Here is an 18605-nt window from a genome sequence, read left to right as displayed (position 1 = left end):
TTTGTATAAGACTGTAATGTCTTAATGATACTTTATCTTCAATGAATTTGTTTCAGGTTTCTAGCTGGCCAGACTGACATGGAGCACTAATGAAGATGCGCGCCCCTACCCCCTCCGAGCCGAAATCTACATTTCCTACCTACCAAGTGCCTCAAAAGTCAGCCATGAGGGGCAGCGCACCCCCAGTACAAGTTGATTGGACAGCTTGGGGGGATCGAGCCGATCCCCCAAGTAATACCCATTGCGTCTCAAGTGACGCCTTTTCTGTGATATCCGGCTCAAGTTGTCGTTCACTAGGCAACTCTAATATTAGAATGCAATCTGTGACCGAAAATTGTCTTCTGAACTCTGTTACCGAACCAAAAATACAACGTATAGACCATGACATGGTCGCCCACAATAATAGATTTAAGTTAGTTAATAAGTTTGGTGCTTTACTCCCTGGACGAGACATTCCCAATCAAAAGTCTGATGACCTCGAACTATCTGACGACCTCAATGTACTGAAATCTGTTAATTGCGATATGATAAACAACGATAAAAAAGACCGTAGAGTGTGCCACCTCAGTAAGGATGAATCTGATTTGTGCACAAAGAATGACACTACTTTGCCTTTAAGGTTAAGAGGGGGAGGTGAAAGTTCATTGAGTACCGGTACCTCTGGTTGGGGTACTCCTCCTTCCCAACAAGCCAACAACAATGGTAAGTCCACGGAATTTTGCTTTATAATAGTTATAGTTGGTTAAAGATTTTCTTGATCATATTTTACACATATAGGCAAACATTTTTCATCTGTCATACCTGTACCTATTTTCAGCGAATGGTTCTGAACATACGATTACCAAATAAAGATGTAAACATTTTTTTTTTTTCACAAGTTTGACAAAGTTCATGTGGAAAAGGATGCTTTGTAGGTTCCGAAACCATCTTCAAGTCGAAAACTTGCTTTTGGCGAGCACCACATATACGTTTATATAATAATAATAATAATAAATATGCTTTATTGTCAATATAAATGCAATATCAACAAATAACAAACCTACACAAACCTATATATATATATATATATATATATATATATATACATATACATACAAACAGAACAATAATTTTTTTAATGCCAAAATAATGTATAAAAACACAAATATATGTATAAAATATGATTTAAAGGTATTGTCATAAAATTCTTGCAAACTATAATAGGGCCTCTTGATAAGAAAATCCTTTGTTGATTTTCGAAATTCAGTACAGTTTACTACGCATTTCAGGTAGTTAAGAGATGATTATACATCTTGAGACCATTATACACTATAGAATTTTTAATTAAAGTAGTGTTAGGTATGGAAAGACTTAAATTTAGGGTCTGGCGTGTGGTGTAATGAGAGACAATAGAGGGAAGTCCTGTTCTATGTTTATGCACTATAGTAAAACCAATAATGATTGAGAGTAAAGCGCGTTGTCATATCTAAATTTTACGTTACCAGTTTATAGCAGAATCAAAATATAATAAGCAGTAGAGTTGTAGGTTGTGGCAAATTATAGATAATACACAATACTAGTACGATTAAAAGGTATTATTTATGACAAAAATCAGTAATGAGCTTGTAATGAGTAATACTTATACATTTCCTGATTACTGATCAGTTAAAATTCATTATATCATGTATAGTGTTAGATATTTATTACAACTAGTGGCAACGCTGTACGCAACGATATTTCTGTGTTTGTCACTTTACCGTAACTTCCATCTCATCTTTGCAGTCCTCACTAATGTACTTGCAGCCATGAGCATATCATTGGTTTGTGAATTATACAGCGTGAATTGTACGTTTTACAGTTAAGTTAGTCAGCAATCGACGTGTTGTGATAACAATTGGTGAAAATAATAGTGCTAATAAGTGTTTAAGCGTTACATAATTATATTTCTACACCGTTCTCAAACTACTCAAAAAATGGGAGACATGGTCGGGCCTTCCACGTCGAAAAAGGTGAAACGGTCGGAGTCTCGGTCAGTAAGAGAAAAACAAATTGTACTGCGAGTATTTCACTGTCTTGAGAGAGATCATCAGCCACCAAAAGATGACTGTGCATATGTGCTGTAATTCTACGTGTGTACCTCCGAATAACCAACCGGCATTTCTACATCATTAAGTTCCACAATTACAAAAGATAAATTAGTGGATATGTGCTCTGATTATACTGGTGTACCAAAATCATCGATTTACAAAATACTAAGAGAAGCAGAAATTCATGGGGACGTACAAACGCCAAAAACTAGTAGCGGACGAAAAAAAATCACAGTTGATGAAGAAGCCAAATGAAATGAAATTAATTAATGAAATAAATAAAAAATGTGTATGAATATTTTAACTAATTGTACTAAGAATTTTTCTTTCATTCTTAACCCTCTCAAAAATTAATAAGCACGCCCCCGATTTGCTGTCAACTGGGCTTACTTCTACTCTCAATCATTATTGGTTTTAGTATAAACAAACTGTTTCTAAAATGAATAGAGCATACACTAATAATATTTTGTTTGCTATAAACAAAGGCCTACAAGGCCTGGCTCTATAGAGAAATCTTGATGATGAAAAGAGAAATGAAAATTTCTGTTTTTTACCACTTATTTGTTTCGTCCTTTACGGACATTTTCAAACTTACACAATAAACAATAAATTTGTATTAAAACCAATTCCAAAATTGTGTGAAAGCGTTTTCCCGAGTTTTTTTGGCTGAAGTTTGTAGGTTTTTATGCCTGACATTATAAAAAGCGATGAGGCAAAAGATGAAATATTTGATTGTCCTCAAAGCAGATACTACAAAATTGGTTTGGATATTCGAATTCATTTCATTATTGATGAGCGTGGCTTCGTTCCTGATACAAGAGCAATTAAGTGCAGGTAGCCAGATTTTATTAATGTTTGAAGGTGGTTGACAATGTTTCGTGGTGTATTTCATCAATTCGGACTTCCATTGTCATTGATTTGAAATCCCTGAAAGAATCTGTAAAAAAAATTGAAAAGATTAACTGAAAAATAACAATTTTATTAAACAAAAAACTGAAATTACAAAGAAATAACATACAATCAACAACCAAAAGAAATTTTAAAAATATTTTTTTTTGAAATATTAATACAAGCTAAATATTCAAATATTAAAAAATAATATTAACAAAAAATGAAAATAAAAAATTAAAAGGTTCCAAACCAAGTTATGTCACGACGTTTCGATTGTTAGTATCCACAATCGTCTTCGGATGATAACAGTTATCTTTGCAATTTCAGTTTTTTTTTTTTTTATAAAATTGTTATTTTTCGTTTAACAGATTCTTTCACGGATTTCAAATCAATTTATATTATATTAGACAATGGAAGTCCTAACTGATGAAATAGATTTTATTAATGTTGGTTCCCTCTTCCTTTTCATTGAAATGTCTTTTGTTCCTCTGATTTTTTTCTATGTTTTTTACCACTTTTATTTGTAACTAACGTTACTACAGTTTCGTCCTATAAGGACATTTTCAAACTTATACATTAAACAGCTGTGAATTAATTTATGATGCAATATGCTGATGATTGCTCTGTGGTTTTCACTTCAAATGATACCTCTTTTCAAAAAAAACAATATCTTCACCTCCTTCAACTTGTTACAAAACAATTTTACAGAACACATTGAAAGTCGTATCAAATACGATATAAACCTTTGGGAATATTCACTCTGCAAAAACAGTGTTTGAGAAAAATTTTCAATCTACCCCGAACAAAGAGTTGTAGGGAAATATTCACTGACAAGAGAATATTAACTCTTACAAGTATGTTGTGTACGAATGTGTTATTTTTGTTAAAGATATGCCATTATTCAAAACTTTCAATAGAAATCAGTCTCATGATACTTGTAATGAAAACAGTTTTTTCAATTCAATGACAGAAAAATGTTTCTTTTTTGGTTATAAGTGTATATAACAAAAAACCCGAATTCATCAAAAACTTGCCCCTCAGAAAGATGAAGAAGATACTGAAATGCTAACAAATTCGATAGAAGAATATTTCACTGATATATATCTTTATATATATCTTTATTTGAAATAGGAATTCCTAATATACATACAAATCTTAAAAATTATGATAAATGTGAAAAAATTGTCAATATCGCGAAATATATGAATACATCAATTATAATAGCTACTAGTAATAAAATACAAATAGATAAAAACAATTTTTATATCAATCTGTTAAAAAAATATTCTTCAAAATAAGTGTAAAACAGTGAAACATATGAATGTGTGTGTATAAAGTTAAAAGTATTTTAAAAGCTAAAAAGAAAGAAAAGAAAGTTAAAAGAACGAAAAAAATTAATAAATATCCAGTGACCTTATATGTTTTTTTAGCTGATATTTGAAACTATCGATAGTGACCGAGCATTTAATGTCTTGAGGGAGTTCGTTGAAATCATTCAGTCCCCTGAAAAATAATGATATCATAGAATTTTTAGTTTTGGTTCTAGCTATATGAAATTCATTATTAGTCCTTGTATCATAACGGTGAATTTGATTGTTATAAGTAATAAAAGACTTGAAGTAACTTGGTAATAAATTCTTTGTGATTTTATAAATGAACATCATTGACATATAAAATAGTCTTTGCGTTACACTATACCAATTTAGAGTATTTAGCATAATTTGAATGGGAGTATATCTATTACACATCAAGATTATTCGCATTCCTCGATTTTGTAATTTTTCTAATTTTTGTTTGTTGTTTTTGTCCAAGAGATATAGAAGACTAGAACAGTAATCAAAATGTGGCTGTATAATGCTTCTATATATAGTTATCTTTGAAAATAAAGACACTTGAGATGATATCCTAGAAAAAAAGAAGAGTTTTTTCGAAATTTTTTTGCAAATGTAATCGCTATGAGCGTTCAGTGTTAGTGAGTCATCTATTATGAAACCTAAGTATTTAAACTCGGTTACCCATTCAATCTTGTCATGATCAATGGTAAGTTGTAGAGACTCATAGTCCACATACTTTAATTTATGTTTATTACTGAGAATCATGGCTTTGGTTTTTTTTGTATTTAATTTTAGTTTATTAGTTCCCAGATAGGTTTCATATTTTTTTTTAGAGAGTTTGTTTGCCGATTTGTATTTGTTTGCCTTATTTTCATTTTATTTATTTATTCATTTTTCAATGTAATATTTTTGTTTTTATAATATGACAAGTTCTACATCCGTAAAGGTCCTTTTACCAAAGAACCAATAAAGATTATCTATCTATCTAGCGATAGCGTTGAACAAAAAAATTATAAATAATGCGAACTGTTTGAAAAAAAAAAAACAAACATGACTCACCTCGACCTTTTCAGCGTGTCTTTCCTCTGGGCCCAGAATGCGAGTGTTGGAGTTACTTGTAGCGATTTTATATGATAACCAACAACAAGCAGTAGCACGAACGGCTTCTGAATTGGAAATGTCCTTATTTTCGGTTCTTCTGATTATTATAAATAAAAGGGGAAAACGTCAACAGAAACCAAACATGTTCATTGTTTCTTATTTATTGAATTATTATACTTTCAGCTCCATTGGATAACTAACTGAAAAAACAGGTTCGGTAGTGTATTGACGAGCTGCGATTTCTTGAAGAACATATTGTATACATGATAAAAATAAGTGATCGATATACTTCTGAGGCATAATTCAAACCAACCTCAATAGAAAATTTGTATCTGGTAACTTTATCACACTTCAACTGTTCTTATAGGAAATAAATCAAATGGACAACAGCCCCCTACTTCGCAATCCAACAACTCTGGTTGGGGCCAACCTGGTTCCAAACCAAGTAACAATACTATGCCTACTACTAGTCAACCTCCAGCATCCTCTTCTGTTTCTCAAAACAGTGTGCCAATCAGTACCACCAAGCAGCAATTGGAACAACTCAACAGTATGAGGGAAGCCATATTTAGTCAAGACGGGTGGGGTGGGGTAAGTAAATTCGGTTTTATGCCATATTTGTTACTTATCTCTCTCTCTCTCTCTCTTGTGTGTGTGTGTTCGTTCTGCCCGTTTGTATGTGTATGTGTCTATCTATATTTTATTTAGTTGAAAAACTAATTCATTTACAATAGTAAATACATTGTCACATTATAAATAAAATAAAATCAATATGAAAAAATACAAACATTCTGATTAAAAATACATATGTATAAATAATATGTTACAATAGTAAGTCATACATAGGAATATAATATATTTTCATTAAGAAATCCTTCAATCGTCTTTTGCATATATTTATCGAACCACTATCTTTAATTTCTTGTGGGAGGTCATTAAAACAATCTACTCCTTTATAAAATAAAGAATTGTGTGTACTATTTTTTTTTATTGCTTCTGTTTCTAATATTATGCCCCTGTATTTCAGCTACATAAGTTGATTTATTCTGTAGATATACAGGTGAATATCCAATTTTGATTTTGAAAATGAAAATTAGTGTTTGGTACTCGAAGAGTTTCTTCGCTGCCTCGAACATTGTAAGATTATTCGCTTAGCTGGATTCTGCATCTTTTGTAGTCTGTTTATTTCATTTTGATTGAGAGAAATAACATCCATTTTGTTTTATTTACGTTCACCTTCAGCAGATTTGCAGAGCAATATCTATACACCCTTTCAAGACTAGCGTTTATAGTATCAACACACTCATGTACATCTTCACTACTAAAGTACAGTAGGGTATCGTCGACAAATAAGTGAATTCTACATTCTTCTGCTGTGGTTACAATGTCATTCAAATATATGAGGAATAACAATGGTCTCAAAATAGACCCTTGGGGTATACCTATATTATTTTGCATTTTATCCGAATAAACTTCCTCTATTTTTAACCTTTGCTGTCTATTGCTCAAATAATTCATGATCCAGTTTAGTGCTATTCCATCAATACCTAAGCTTTCTAATCAGTCTGCATCTATCTACAGTTTCAAATGCCCTTTGAAGGTCAAGAAATACTGCAATAGTATACTGACCCCTTTCCGCACCTTCCAATTTGTTAAAACACATTGTAACGCAGTTTCACAACTATTTTTGATCTGAAAACCCGATTAATACTCACAAAGGACCCTATTACATTCAAATAATCTACTATCTGTTCATATACAGCCCTTTCCAATACTTTAGCTGTAGCATTAATAATGTTTATTGGTCTCAATTGAATAGCTTGCTTTGTATTTGGTCCTTTTGGTATAGGTATAATATTAGATAATTTTAGTTCAGTTGGTACTTCACCATTTTCTAAAGAACTGTTGATAATGTGTGGATAACCTTAAATAATAATAATTTTCAAACAAAGCCACAAGTAACCTTCATATTCTTGTCATTAAAAATCACTGAAAATGTGTTTCAGGGATCACCCTGTATATTTTGTAAAGCTTTCATTTTAAATGGACAAACCGTATATAAGATCTTCAATTATATTTAATGTCAGAATGATTGGTTTATTGGGAATGATGTAAATTTATTTTAAATTATTTCTACAGCAACATGTCAACCAGGATACTAATTGGGATGTTCCAAGTAGCCCCGAACCTCCTTTGAAAATGGATGGTACTAGTGGTCCTCCACCATGGAAACCAGCAGTAAACAATGGAACTGAGCTCTGGGAAGCTAATCTACGAAATGGTGGCCAACCTCCACCACAGCCACAGCAAAAAACCCCATGGGGTCATACCCCTTCTACAAATATCGGTGGAACTTGGGGTGAAGATGACGATGCTGATAGCTCTAATGTGTGGACCGGGGTACCGTCCAGTCAACCACAGTGGGGTACTGGTGGAAATACCAATAATGGTGCGCTATGGGGAGGTGAGTTGAATCCAGTCTTTATGAATCAATTAAGGGTTTTGCCGTTATGGTACATTATATTATCCTTGGTATTGTTGACTGTTTAAAATTTGACTGTCTTTTTCTAAGTTTGTCCGAAATAAGTGGTTAAGCGGTTGGCCTCTACAGAAACCGATTTTTCTTCTAGTTGTGATTATTCTGTATCCTGCCAATAGGCGCATATTATCTTCCGGCTAGTTGATTCAATCGAACCATGAATTAAATATACTTTGTTTGAATATAATTACATCTCATAGACAGAGTTTTATACTCATAAATAGTTAATTAGTAGTAAGTATGCTGACGAAAACCTTTCAAAAACCTGCAACTGAATTGAACAATAACAATAGAAATAGAAATGAAGATATAGAATACAGAGAACTTGAATGGACAGAAGGTAATTTAGTATGGATTAAAAAATATAAATACAAACATATTAATATTTACTTGAAGATATTGAGTATACAGTGCATTTCTTTAATGCCCCCCCTCTATTTTTTGAACGGGTCAACTCAAAAAATTGAAATTTGGGATGATGAAATTAATGCATGAATACTTTATTTTGAAGTGAAATTGACAGATGCAATTTTCAAGATGGCCATCTGGGGAAAAAATTAAATGGAAAGGGGGATCTTGTGACACATCTTTTTGAAGCTCCTCATAAATGCTTCACAACCCTAGAATACAAATACTACAAAATGGCGGAACTTTTAATAATTGCCTGAATACTTACACATTTAACTACATAATATGAGGTAATAAGCTTGAGGTCAGTTCAGAAGATGCTCGAAATGGTTGCCTTGTCTTTGAAATCGTAGTATAATAAATCTTTCAACTGGATTTTTTCATTATTAGGTCCCAAGAAAGAAAACGACTGGAATGCTGGTACAAATAATACTGGATGGGGAGATCCTAGATCTGCAGATCCACGTCAAACAGGATTAGATCCCAGAGAAATTCGTCCAGAATTGAGAGAGATGCGCCCAGGAAATTCAGATGCCATGCGCTTGCTGGATCCAAGAGATCAGATGAGACAAATGGCTGGTAATGATATGAGAGGAGATCCAAGAGGTAATAGTTTCACTGTGAATAATAAACTTTCACTTTATTTGGGTGTGGATGGGTGCCTGCTTGTGAGTTGGTGACTGTGTGTATGTTTTGGTGACTGTTTGTGTGTTTTGGTGACTGCCTGTGTGTTTTGGTGACTGCCTGTGTGTTTTGGTGACTGCCTGTGTGTGTTTTGGTGACTGCCTGTGTGTGTGTTTTGGTGACTGTATGGGGGTTGGTGACTTTGTGTGTGGATGGTGCCCGTGAAAGTGCTTAGATGCCCGTGGGAGTGGGTAGGTGCCTGTGGAAGTGGGTGCTTGTGGGTGTGTATATAAAAATTCTATGACTTGGTATAATGAATTTTGAATAGACATTTTGGTAAGAATTGAATGTCAGATTTTTTTTTTTCAAAATGTATCGTTAATAAATTACGTTTTTCCTAAATGATTTATCTTTAAAAAAGGCATTACTGGAAGGCTGAATGGAGCTGGAACTGAAGCTTTCTGGGGTCAAAGTACATCTCATGCAGGTTCCCAACAAATGCATCATCATAACAAAATGCCTGTTGCTCCAGGAAATACTGCAGGTTGGGATGAACCTTCACCACCTTCACAAAGACGAAATATGCCAAACTATGATGATGGTACTTCACTTTGGGGTAATCCCCAACAAGGTATCCACTCATATTATACGTTCTATTGAAGACCCTTTTTTACAAATTGTTTGAAACATACTTATTAAATTGGACACAGATACTAAAAACTATTACAATTTTCCATGTTGCAAAAAATCATTATAGAGTTCCTCAGGAATCCATCCTTAGCCCTATTCTTTTTGTACTCTATGTTAACGATCTAAGGATGCTCAATGTATCAGAAACATTCACTATTTTTGTTGATGATATTTTAATGCACAGCACTAATGAAACAACTACGAAGGATGGTTAAAAGAACACAAAAATTGTATGATTTAAATCTGTTTTTTTCAGATGTCACACTGAAAATATTTAATTTCAAATTCAAGTCTGTCATAATAGTAACTGCTCATATTGCAGGCACATTCGAACTCACTCACATAATTTATTTACATGTATCAGGGTCTCACTGGAAAGATTTGCCAACAGGAGGAAATATGGGTCGAGGCAATAATACCGCAGGTCCCCCAGGCATGGCACAGACACGTATGAAGCCAGATGGTTCTGTTTGGGGTCATGGGCGCAATGGATCTTGGGACGAACCTGGCCAAACACCAACATGGGAAGAACCAGGCTCCTGGGCTAAACAGAAGATTCCGGGTCCATTATGGGATGAACCTGAGTGGGGACATAAGCAGGCCAATAAACCTCCATTGACTAAAGAGATGATATGGAATTCAAAGCAGTTCCGAATGCTTGTTGACATGGGTTATAAGGTACTTATTTTTTTCTCATTATACAGTATTCAATGTTGTCTCACACCACTGTCCTTTCAAATATGCTCATTTGACACTTGTCAAGTCGCATGTTTTTAGATTAAGTATTAAGTTTCTATCGTGGTATTGGAGCAAGAAGTGAAAATTTGTGGTATTTCATGCCATTAGTGTGCCTGATCGGATGAATACAATAGTAATTCATTTTGTATAACTGACATTTTCTCCACGATATTGTGATATCAATGAAACATGTGTTTGGGTGTGTGTGTTATGGATCACCAATTACAAAGGAGGGGGGACCATCAATTCAACTCTACTTTTTTACAAGCACAGGTTAATATTTCTTTGATTGATGACTTGTTTATTTTGTGGAAATTCATGTTCACTAAGGATATACTATAAAAACACACTTCAAAGTTTTGAAAATGGTGTAATGACCGAAACTAATCAACAAATATAAAACTATCGTGGAAAATAGACAAAAGTGGGTTTTTGCAGTGCATCCTCAGTGAGCAGATTAAAATCTTTCATCATTTCACATCATCCAACAATAAATCATTTTTATATATTATCTTTAAAAAAAATTCAACGAGTTTGATTTGATTTATTCATTTAAGTAGGACAATCCTAATTTACAAAAAAAAATACTTAACATACTTATTTTACACTAAATATAACTTATGATAAATGTAAGTATAAAGATATTTAATAAATTTGAGTATAAGTATACATATACACGCACATATATACAAATCTATAAAGTTAAATACAGTATAGAATAATGGTGGAATTTTTTTTAAACTATAATACAAAATCAAATTCTGTTTGAATTCCGTATACTTCTTGACTCTTCAACAACTATTGTACTGAATGAATCCTTTAAAAAATAAACTTTACACTATGAGGTACTCTGCCTGTTTACATATAAATGATTCTGGCCTCTAGTATTGTATGTGTAGATTTGGTTTACAGTTATAATAAACTTACCCATGTAAGTTGGAGTCAGCTCATGAATCATTTTATAGATATAGATCATAGTTAAGTACGTCAGTCTTCGCTCCACAGTAAATAACTAAAGTTTCCAGAATCAATGATATAGGAGTTGACCTACTACATTGCAATACTATTCTCATTGCTCGATTTTGTAGCTTTTGTAATTGGGATATTTTATTCAGATCAAAGCAGTATAGTTATGTTGGGCAAAATTCAAAATGATGTTGAATGATAAGTCTTATACACAGTTATTCTGGAATTCAGACTTAAGTTTTGGGACACTCTAGAAAAGAAATATAGTTTTTTCAAGATTTTTTTTATATATTCAAAGTGGCTGCTTAATAATAAATGATTATCCAACATAAATGTCTGTGTGCAAATGCATGACTTCAATTTGTTATTGAAAATGAAGATGGAATCGTGTTCTTGTTGGAAAGTCGTAGGTGTCTCTGTGTGTACAAATACATGTCTATATTTATATGGAATAATTCCTTGTAATTGACAGCCAAAAAAAGTGTGTATATTTCAAATTTTAGAAACTATGGTTATACCAGCTAGTACTCTACTTCTGGCTTTCTGAGAATGAAGACCAACGAGCTTGAAATACGTATCAGTGATGTGCATTTTTCTGAGTGTGTGTCTGATGAATATTTCTCTTGGATTGACATCGAGACAGATAACCTTCCTATGTGCAAAACTATTTATGATCATTCAAGGAAAGTGGTCATTTAATTCAAATCTTTTCTCGTTTTATTCACTGGTTTTCCTCAATATACTTTTATTTTGTAATTATTAAAAAATGAGTTGATATTTGACATCAGTAAAAAAAAATATTGTTATGGGATTGACTGATTAATTGTTCTTTTCCAGAAAGAAGATGTAGAAAATGCTCTTCGAATACGAGATATGAATATTGAAGAGGCACTGGAACTTCTCAGTCCGTTACGAAATAGAGATGGATGGGGAATGCGACATGATGATCACTATGACCATTCACCATTTAATTGCCAAAGATTTCCTCCAGGTCCTAGTGCTCAATTGCCCGGTTTTCCACAAGGTGGAAACACTCCCAATCTTCTCAATAATATGAACAATTCTGGAGCAAATAACTCTCTAATAAACAATATGCCACCTGCCTTCGTTCAAAAAATGCTTAATCAAGGAAGTGGGTCACAAGGTTTCGGAGGATCTTCTGCCAACGCTGGAAGAAATCTACATCCACAAACACAGCCTTCCACTCAGCAACTCAGAATGCTGGTTCAGCAAATTCAAATGGCCGTTCAAGCGGGATACTTAAATCATCAGGTTGGTATTCACATCTCATATTTATTGCGAGTTCATGAACGTAATTCTAAACTTTTCATTGCCATTGTTGTATGTTCCACAGTACTAATCAATCACCATATCTGATTCTCCAGTCCTAATCGCAACTTCAACTGTCCCCTATTCGACAAACTGCTCATGTCATTGTATCAGAAGTAATCATTTTTAGAGCAGAACGTTTCCAATTCAAAAACACCTCATCTGAGAAACAATCGGAGGCAATGTGATTATTTGAAATCAACTATATCAACAATATAGAACATTACTTGACTCTCCTGAATACCAATATTTTCTTGTGCACCACAAATATGTTCTTTCCAAATATATACAAACTACATATCCCTCATCTTCAATTAATGAATGAATGAATACGTTTATTTTAGGAAATCCTTATATACATACAATAATAATAATAAATCAGTAAACAATAATAATATGTCCTTAACCAACAATAATAATAACTAATAACTAGAGTCATACATATGACTGTAACCTAACAATGTTGAGAAATAAAATTCAAAGTTAACTAACTTAGATAAGACTATACTAACAATTTAAAACATACTGATACATGACTACTGATGTTCTGCATCATTGAGTCTTTTCCAACAAAATTGTGTTTGTTTTAATATAGTTGTTTAGTTTAGATTTAAATATATAAATACTTTTGCTTTGTTTTATGTCTCTTGGCAGCTTATTAAAATGGTTTAACCCTTTATAAAACAATATTTTCATTGAGCTGGTTAATCTGCATCTTGGCAAGTGAAAAAGATAACTATGTCTTGTCTCGTAGTTGTGAGTACTATCACGATAAATAATGAATTCATCAAAATAAGATGGTAACATATTATTAATAGTCTTAAAAATAAATATCATTGCTGATCTATAGAACCTTTCTTTTATTGATAACCATTGTAATGCGTCGAGCATAAACTTTATGCTTGTATAATGATTACATTTTAATATGACTCTCATTCCACGATTTTGTAGTTTTTGTAAAGTCGAAATTTTGTTTTGATCACACCCATATAGTAATGTACTACAATATTCGAAATGAGGCTGAATGATTGTGTTATATATAGTGACCTTGGAAGAAACTGACAAATGATAAGAGATTCGAGTAAAAAAGTAAAGTTTCTTTGATATTTTTTTAGTTATGTATTTTAAGTGTGCATTATAAGATAAACAGTTATCTAACATGAATCCCAGGTATTTAATTTCGGTTACAAATTCTATTTTTTCTTTATTAATTTCCAAAGAATAGTAATTTATGTTTATATATTTATATGCTGTGGTCAGAATCATGGCTTTTGTTTTAGATACGTTTAGTTTTAATTTGTTGACGTTCAAGTATTTATGAATCTCCTCCAAGCAGATATTCATTTTTGTCAAAGCTATCTCTAAATCTTTATGAGATGTTGTTAACATTGTATCATCAGCAAATAAATTCATAAAGTCACAATTTTGACATAAACTGATGTCATTAATATAAATAAGAAATAGTAAAGGGCCCAAGACACTTCCTCGAGGTACCCCAAATTTTGCGTTAATAGGAGATGAGAGAACATTACCCACTTTAGTGATTTGTCTTCGATCGCTTAAGTAGTCCTTAAACCATCCTAGCACTGTTCCTTTAAGACCTATAGCTTCCAATTTTTTCATTAATATATTACGGTCAATTGTCTCAAAAGCTCTTCTTAAGTCTAAGAATACTGTTACAACATTAATAGTGCCTTTGGAACTCTCAAATGCCTTGCTGAATACCTAATACTATCCAACTTCAAACAATACATCTCTGAAATACTGAAATCCTTCAACATTCAAAAAACAAACATCCTTTTTAGTTTTTCATTCATATTCACTATTTACCAGAAACCAGCCTATATCAGGTGTATATAATTTACTTATGATGTGTGTAATGTCGTGAAATTTATTTCAGATCCTCAATCAACCATTGGCACCTCAAACGTTGGTGCTTTTGAATCAACTGTTGCAACAAATCAAGACATTGCAACAGCTCAATACTCAACAGACAATTGCCACAACACACTCAATCAACGGGAAACCAAACAGCGCCTACATGCAGTGTTCAGTACTGATAACTAAAACCAAACAACAAATAGCAAACTTGCAGGTAAATATTTGAGGTGTTTCAATTTTCAATGTTGACATTTATTATTTGGAAATAAGACTAATCATACCAATCTGTAATATTCCTATTAAGGTTAACATAACTTAGGTAATGTTAACTATGTCCTGCAGATAGCTCAAAAGACAAATACAGAAGTACCTCCTACAAATTATTTGAATTATTCATTGATTGTTTATGAACAATCAGTTTCTTTAATAGTACTGTCGAATTGTAGTTTGACTATACCAAAGAAAATTATCAGCATTTTAGAGGATCTTTCGTGTCAGTCCTTTGATGATAAATTACAAAAAAAAAAACATTGTCTAAGATGGTTTCAGAAATGTAAAAACTTGATCGCCCTGACTTTGGGTAGAAGTTTGCAAGTATCGAATACTAGGGTACTAAATTTATATGGTCTGCCAAAAATTCATAAATCAGACAAGTCAGTGTGACCAGCTGTATCAGCAGCTCTAGGTACATGGGAAGAATACTAGCTCCGTCTGTTGCTAACTTTAAAAAATGGCGGGATTACGTTCTCTTGTCCATAGGCTGGTCACATTTCCTTTGAACAAAAAAAGATATGATCCATACTTGCTTTTCTGTGAAGGGATAAAATATTAGGGATGTCACGTTTCATATGTACATCAATTTTACTACAAGGATAACATTGAACAATATTTATTTTGAATCTTTGAATACTAACATTACTTTTCTTGATTTCATTTTTTTTCAGAATCAAATTGCTGCTCAACAAGCCACTTATGTCAAACAACAGCAACACCAAAGTAGTTTGGGTGTCTACGAATCCTTCAAAGCCAATACAATGCATGATTCCATAAATTCATTACAAGGTAACTTTGCTGATCTCGGAATCAAAGATCCCCAGATGGTGAGTTTTCTATCTTGGATATTGCTTTCTATATAAAAACTGTCTCTATTTTAAGCACAGTTTGTGCAAGCTAACTTAAACTTTGACCTTGCCAGGCTCAGTAGTGGTGGTTCATTCTTAATTGAAAAAATATTTCCAAGGCTATCTGTTGTGGCTACCACAGGGTGTTCTTTTGTGACTTAGTTTTGAGAGCTTTCGAAGTTTCAGTTGTTTAACAACTTTGTTATTGATGAATATATTGTTTATGAAATTTCAAGGCACGCTCAATCCAATAGAGTGATATTTTCCAATGAAAAGAATCGCTAATTAAAAATCTCCATTTTCAATTACGGAAATGAATCGTAGTATGAAATTTTCAAATTTTGCTCTTTAGTAGACCTTTCATTATGTCACCCTATTTTTTCCAAATTTTTTTGGCTTTTTTCGTGTATTTTTTGTACAACCTTGATTTCTAGTTGTTTTTTATGGAGTTTTTTATGTCTGCACTATCACATCAAATTTCAACAACTGTAATATTTATTTTCAGATATCCAAAAATATACGTCAGTATATGTTTGATATATGTTTCAGAGTCAGCAGCAGTCTCGACTTACTCAATGGATTAATAAAGACAAAGAAGAAGGAAATGAATTCAGTAGAGCACCTGGGTCATCTTCTAAGCCTATGACTACCTCTCCTAATATGAATCCACTTGGACTCAATCCAACAGATGGGTGAGTACACTGTGTATATATTTTAGCTAGTTATTAAATCTGGAGCAAATATGACTCAGAGAAATTAGTATCGTCATTTTTAAGCCACGTTTCACATAATAAAAGAATATTACGGGCTTGCTGTTTAGAATTTTATAATACTGTCAACAGTATATGTCTATCACACACTAAACACTAAGCAGTCCACCCTCCTATAAGAAGTTATCACTTCAAAAAGTGATTTTCCTGTAAATCAATCTTTACATGTTTGTGAGTAGTTGATTCGGATTGATTTTTTCTTTTAGTTTGTGTCTGAATAAATCTTATGTGCATGATCTTCACGTCTTTGTGAAGAGTTTATTTTGAAGTTGATTATTTCTTTCTTAGGAAGTTTTCCACATTTTTGTATAGAGATGGAGAAGTAATACGTAAAGACTAGACCCACTAGCTCGGATTTCGTTCTCTTCAATGTATGAATGTTGAATATTATTTTATTTTTGAAAGATTTATCAAGCAGGTTTTAGTTTTGGTGTGGAAAAAATATTTTCATTAGAGTTATGTCTTATTGTTTTGAATATTTTTTCAGACCGTGGTCTAGTGGAAGAACTGGAGATACTGGCTGGCCAGATTCTGGCACCGATACTTCAAATGATGTGAAAGATGCACAGTGGTCAACTGCCTCTCAACCATCCCTGACTGATCTCGTACCTGAATTCGAACCTGGAAAGCCCTGGAAGGTAATTTATGATTATGAAGATATTGGTTTCAGGACAAAAATTTCAAATATGGTTTGTTAATTGAGGAACTGATAGAACCTTGACTTTCCTCTGGATCTCAAAGTCTTCATGAGGGTCATTACGCCATAGTGTGAAACCTTTTTCAAAGGTTTCTTCTTATTCTTATGCAATTTGGTCCTTTAAGTGTGCAACAAATGGAAATTTTTCATTCATTATGATCAAAATTTGAATCCTGCAACAAGTAGTTTGCATCTTCCATATTCATATTAGACGCACTTAGATTAAACCTCAAACAGAGCAACTGATCCTTTTGAATTGTTTAAGGGATTTCAAAATTCAATTGGTTTGTGCTGAAAGAAATGTTTGTTTGCTGATATATTATTTAGACAATCTTAGATTTTCGATGTACCCAAAAACATTCCTAAGTGTGTTCCATTTTTTCTCTATTATTTGAGTAATATTTGGTGTAAATTAAATCATTACCGACATTGTTGATTTGCAGATTTTTATATCCATATATATATATATATATATATATATATATATATATATATATATATATATATTATTACATAAGGGGGGAAGGGTGAATATCTGGTGATATTCACCATTAACAAAATTATATCGTTCTTCTAATCAGGGGTTTGTTCTTACCTGAAAGTTATAATAAGAAAAATATTTAACGTGCTCTAGTGACTCCCCTTATCAACTATAATCCTGAAAACTAAAACACAAACTTTGCCTAGCTTGGGGGTAGGTTCTCTGTATAGCGGGTTCTGATATCATAAATAATTCCAAGTGAATCAAACGAACCTGACTCATGAATTCGCCTTATTTATTATTGATTTTAGATCAATGAACATGAACATTTGAGATAGTACTCAAGGGAGATCTCACTTGCGTCTCACATTAGAATAATCAACGACATAAGCATATACAATTTCTTCTAACTCTTTCGTAGCACAACCCCATACAAATTATAATGATATTCTATTATTATACAATTAAAAAAAAAATAAATAAATAAGGAATTCAAAATAATTGTCTTATTGGCTAGACTTATCTGTTTCTGTCCAATATGAAGGTAGTGGACCTAATGTTTCTATTCAGGGTGGTGAGTCGGGATAAAAAGTCAGATCTCCTGGACTGGAACCAATCTATTCAGGGATGATCGTCTGGAGCGCAGGATAACACCTACCCATCAGGACTCGTTCCGGGTAACAAAGATGACTTGAGTCAAGGATAGTAGGCCCAAACAATCTAGGGGTGGAAGAACAAGCCCTAGGAGAAAACATCAATGAAAAAAATAATAAGGATTTTCGACCATCCAGAAGTAGAAAGAAAAAAATAAGAAAATTCAACTTACGTGGAAGAAGGGTGGCTTGAAACGTAGCTGTCCTACGCAAGGACAGAAGACAAAGTGCCGGTAAACACAAAAAAATATCCGACTAAGTCGATAGCTAGAGGAGTAAAAAAAACCAACTCAACGGAATGATTCCAACAGGAACT

At 32.8% G+C, this 18605-nt stretch overlaps 1 protein-coding gene across 2 annotated transcripts in view; it reads left to right on the top strand.

The window, feature by feature from the left end:
* The window catches only part of gw (trinucleotide repeat containing adaptor protein gawky), a 53898-nt gene that overhangs the window by 14603 nt on the left and 20690 nt on the right, over positions 1 to 18605 (top strand). The window contains exons 2-12 of one of the 2 annotated variants that reach the window (XM_023166810.2): positions 57 to 702; positions 5760 to 5983; positions 7532 to 7856; positions 8730 to 8945; positions 9385 to 9594; positions 10045 to 10331; positions 12195 to 12629; positions 14587 to 14781; positions 15512 to 15667; positions 16238 to 16380; positions 16946 to 17096. In XM_023166810.2, the coding sequence (XP_023022578.2) occupies positions 90 to 702; positions 5760 to 5983; positions 7532 to 7856; positions 8730 to 8945; positions 9385 to 9594; positions 10045 to 10331; positions 12195 to 12629; positions 14587 to 14781; positions 15512 to 15667; positions 16238 to 16380; positions 16946 to 17096 (2955 nt within the window). In that variant the 5' untranslated portion in view covers positions 57 to 89. Of the gene's footprint in view, positions 1 to 56; positions 703 to 5759; positions 5984 to 7531; positions 7857 to 8729; positions 8946 to 9384; positions 9595 to 10017; positions 10332 to 12194; positions 12630 to 14586; positions 14782 to 15511; positions 15668 to 16237; positions 16381 to 16945; positions 17097 to 18605 lie in introns of both variants that reach the window. The other variant, XM_023166809.2, reaches the window with a different exon arrangement.

This window comes from Leptinotarsa decemlineata, unplaced genomic scaffold (genome assembly GCF_025532065.1).
Source record: "Leptinotarsa decemlineata unplaced genomic scaffold, Ldec_3_MD MMD2_tig00000010_RagTag_RagTag, whole genome shotgun sequence".
Classification (NCBI taxonomy): domain Eukaryota; kingdom Metazoa; phylum Arthropoda; class Insecta; order Coleoptera; family Chrysomelidae; genus Leptinotarsa; species Leptinotarsa decemlineata.
This window is presented reverse-complemented; position numbering and strand designations above follow the sequence as displayed.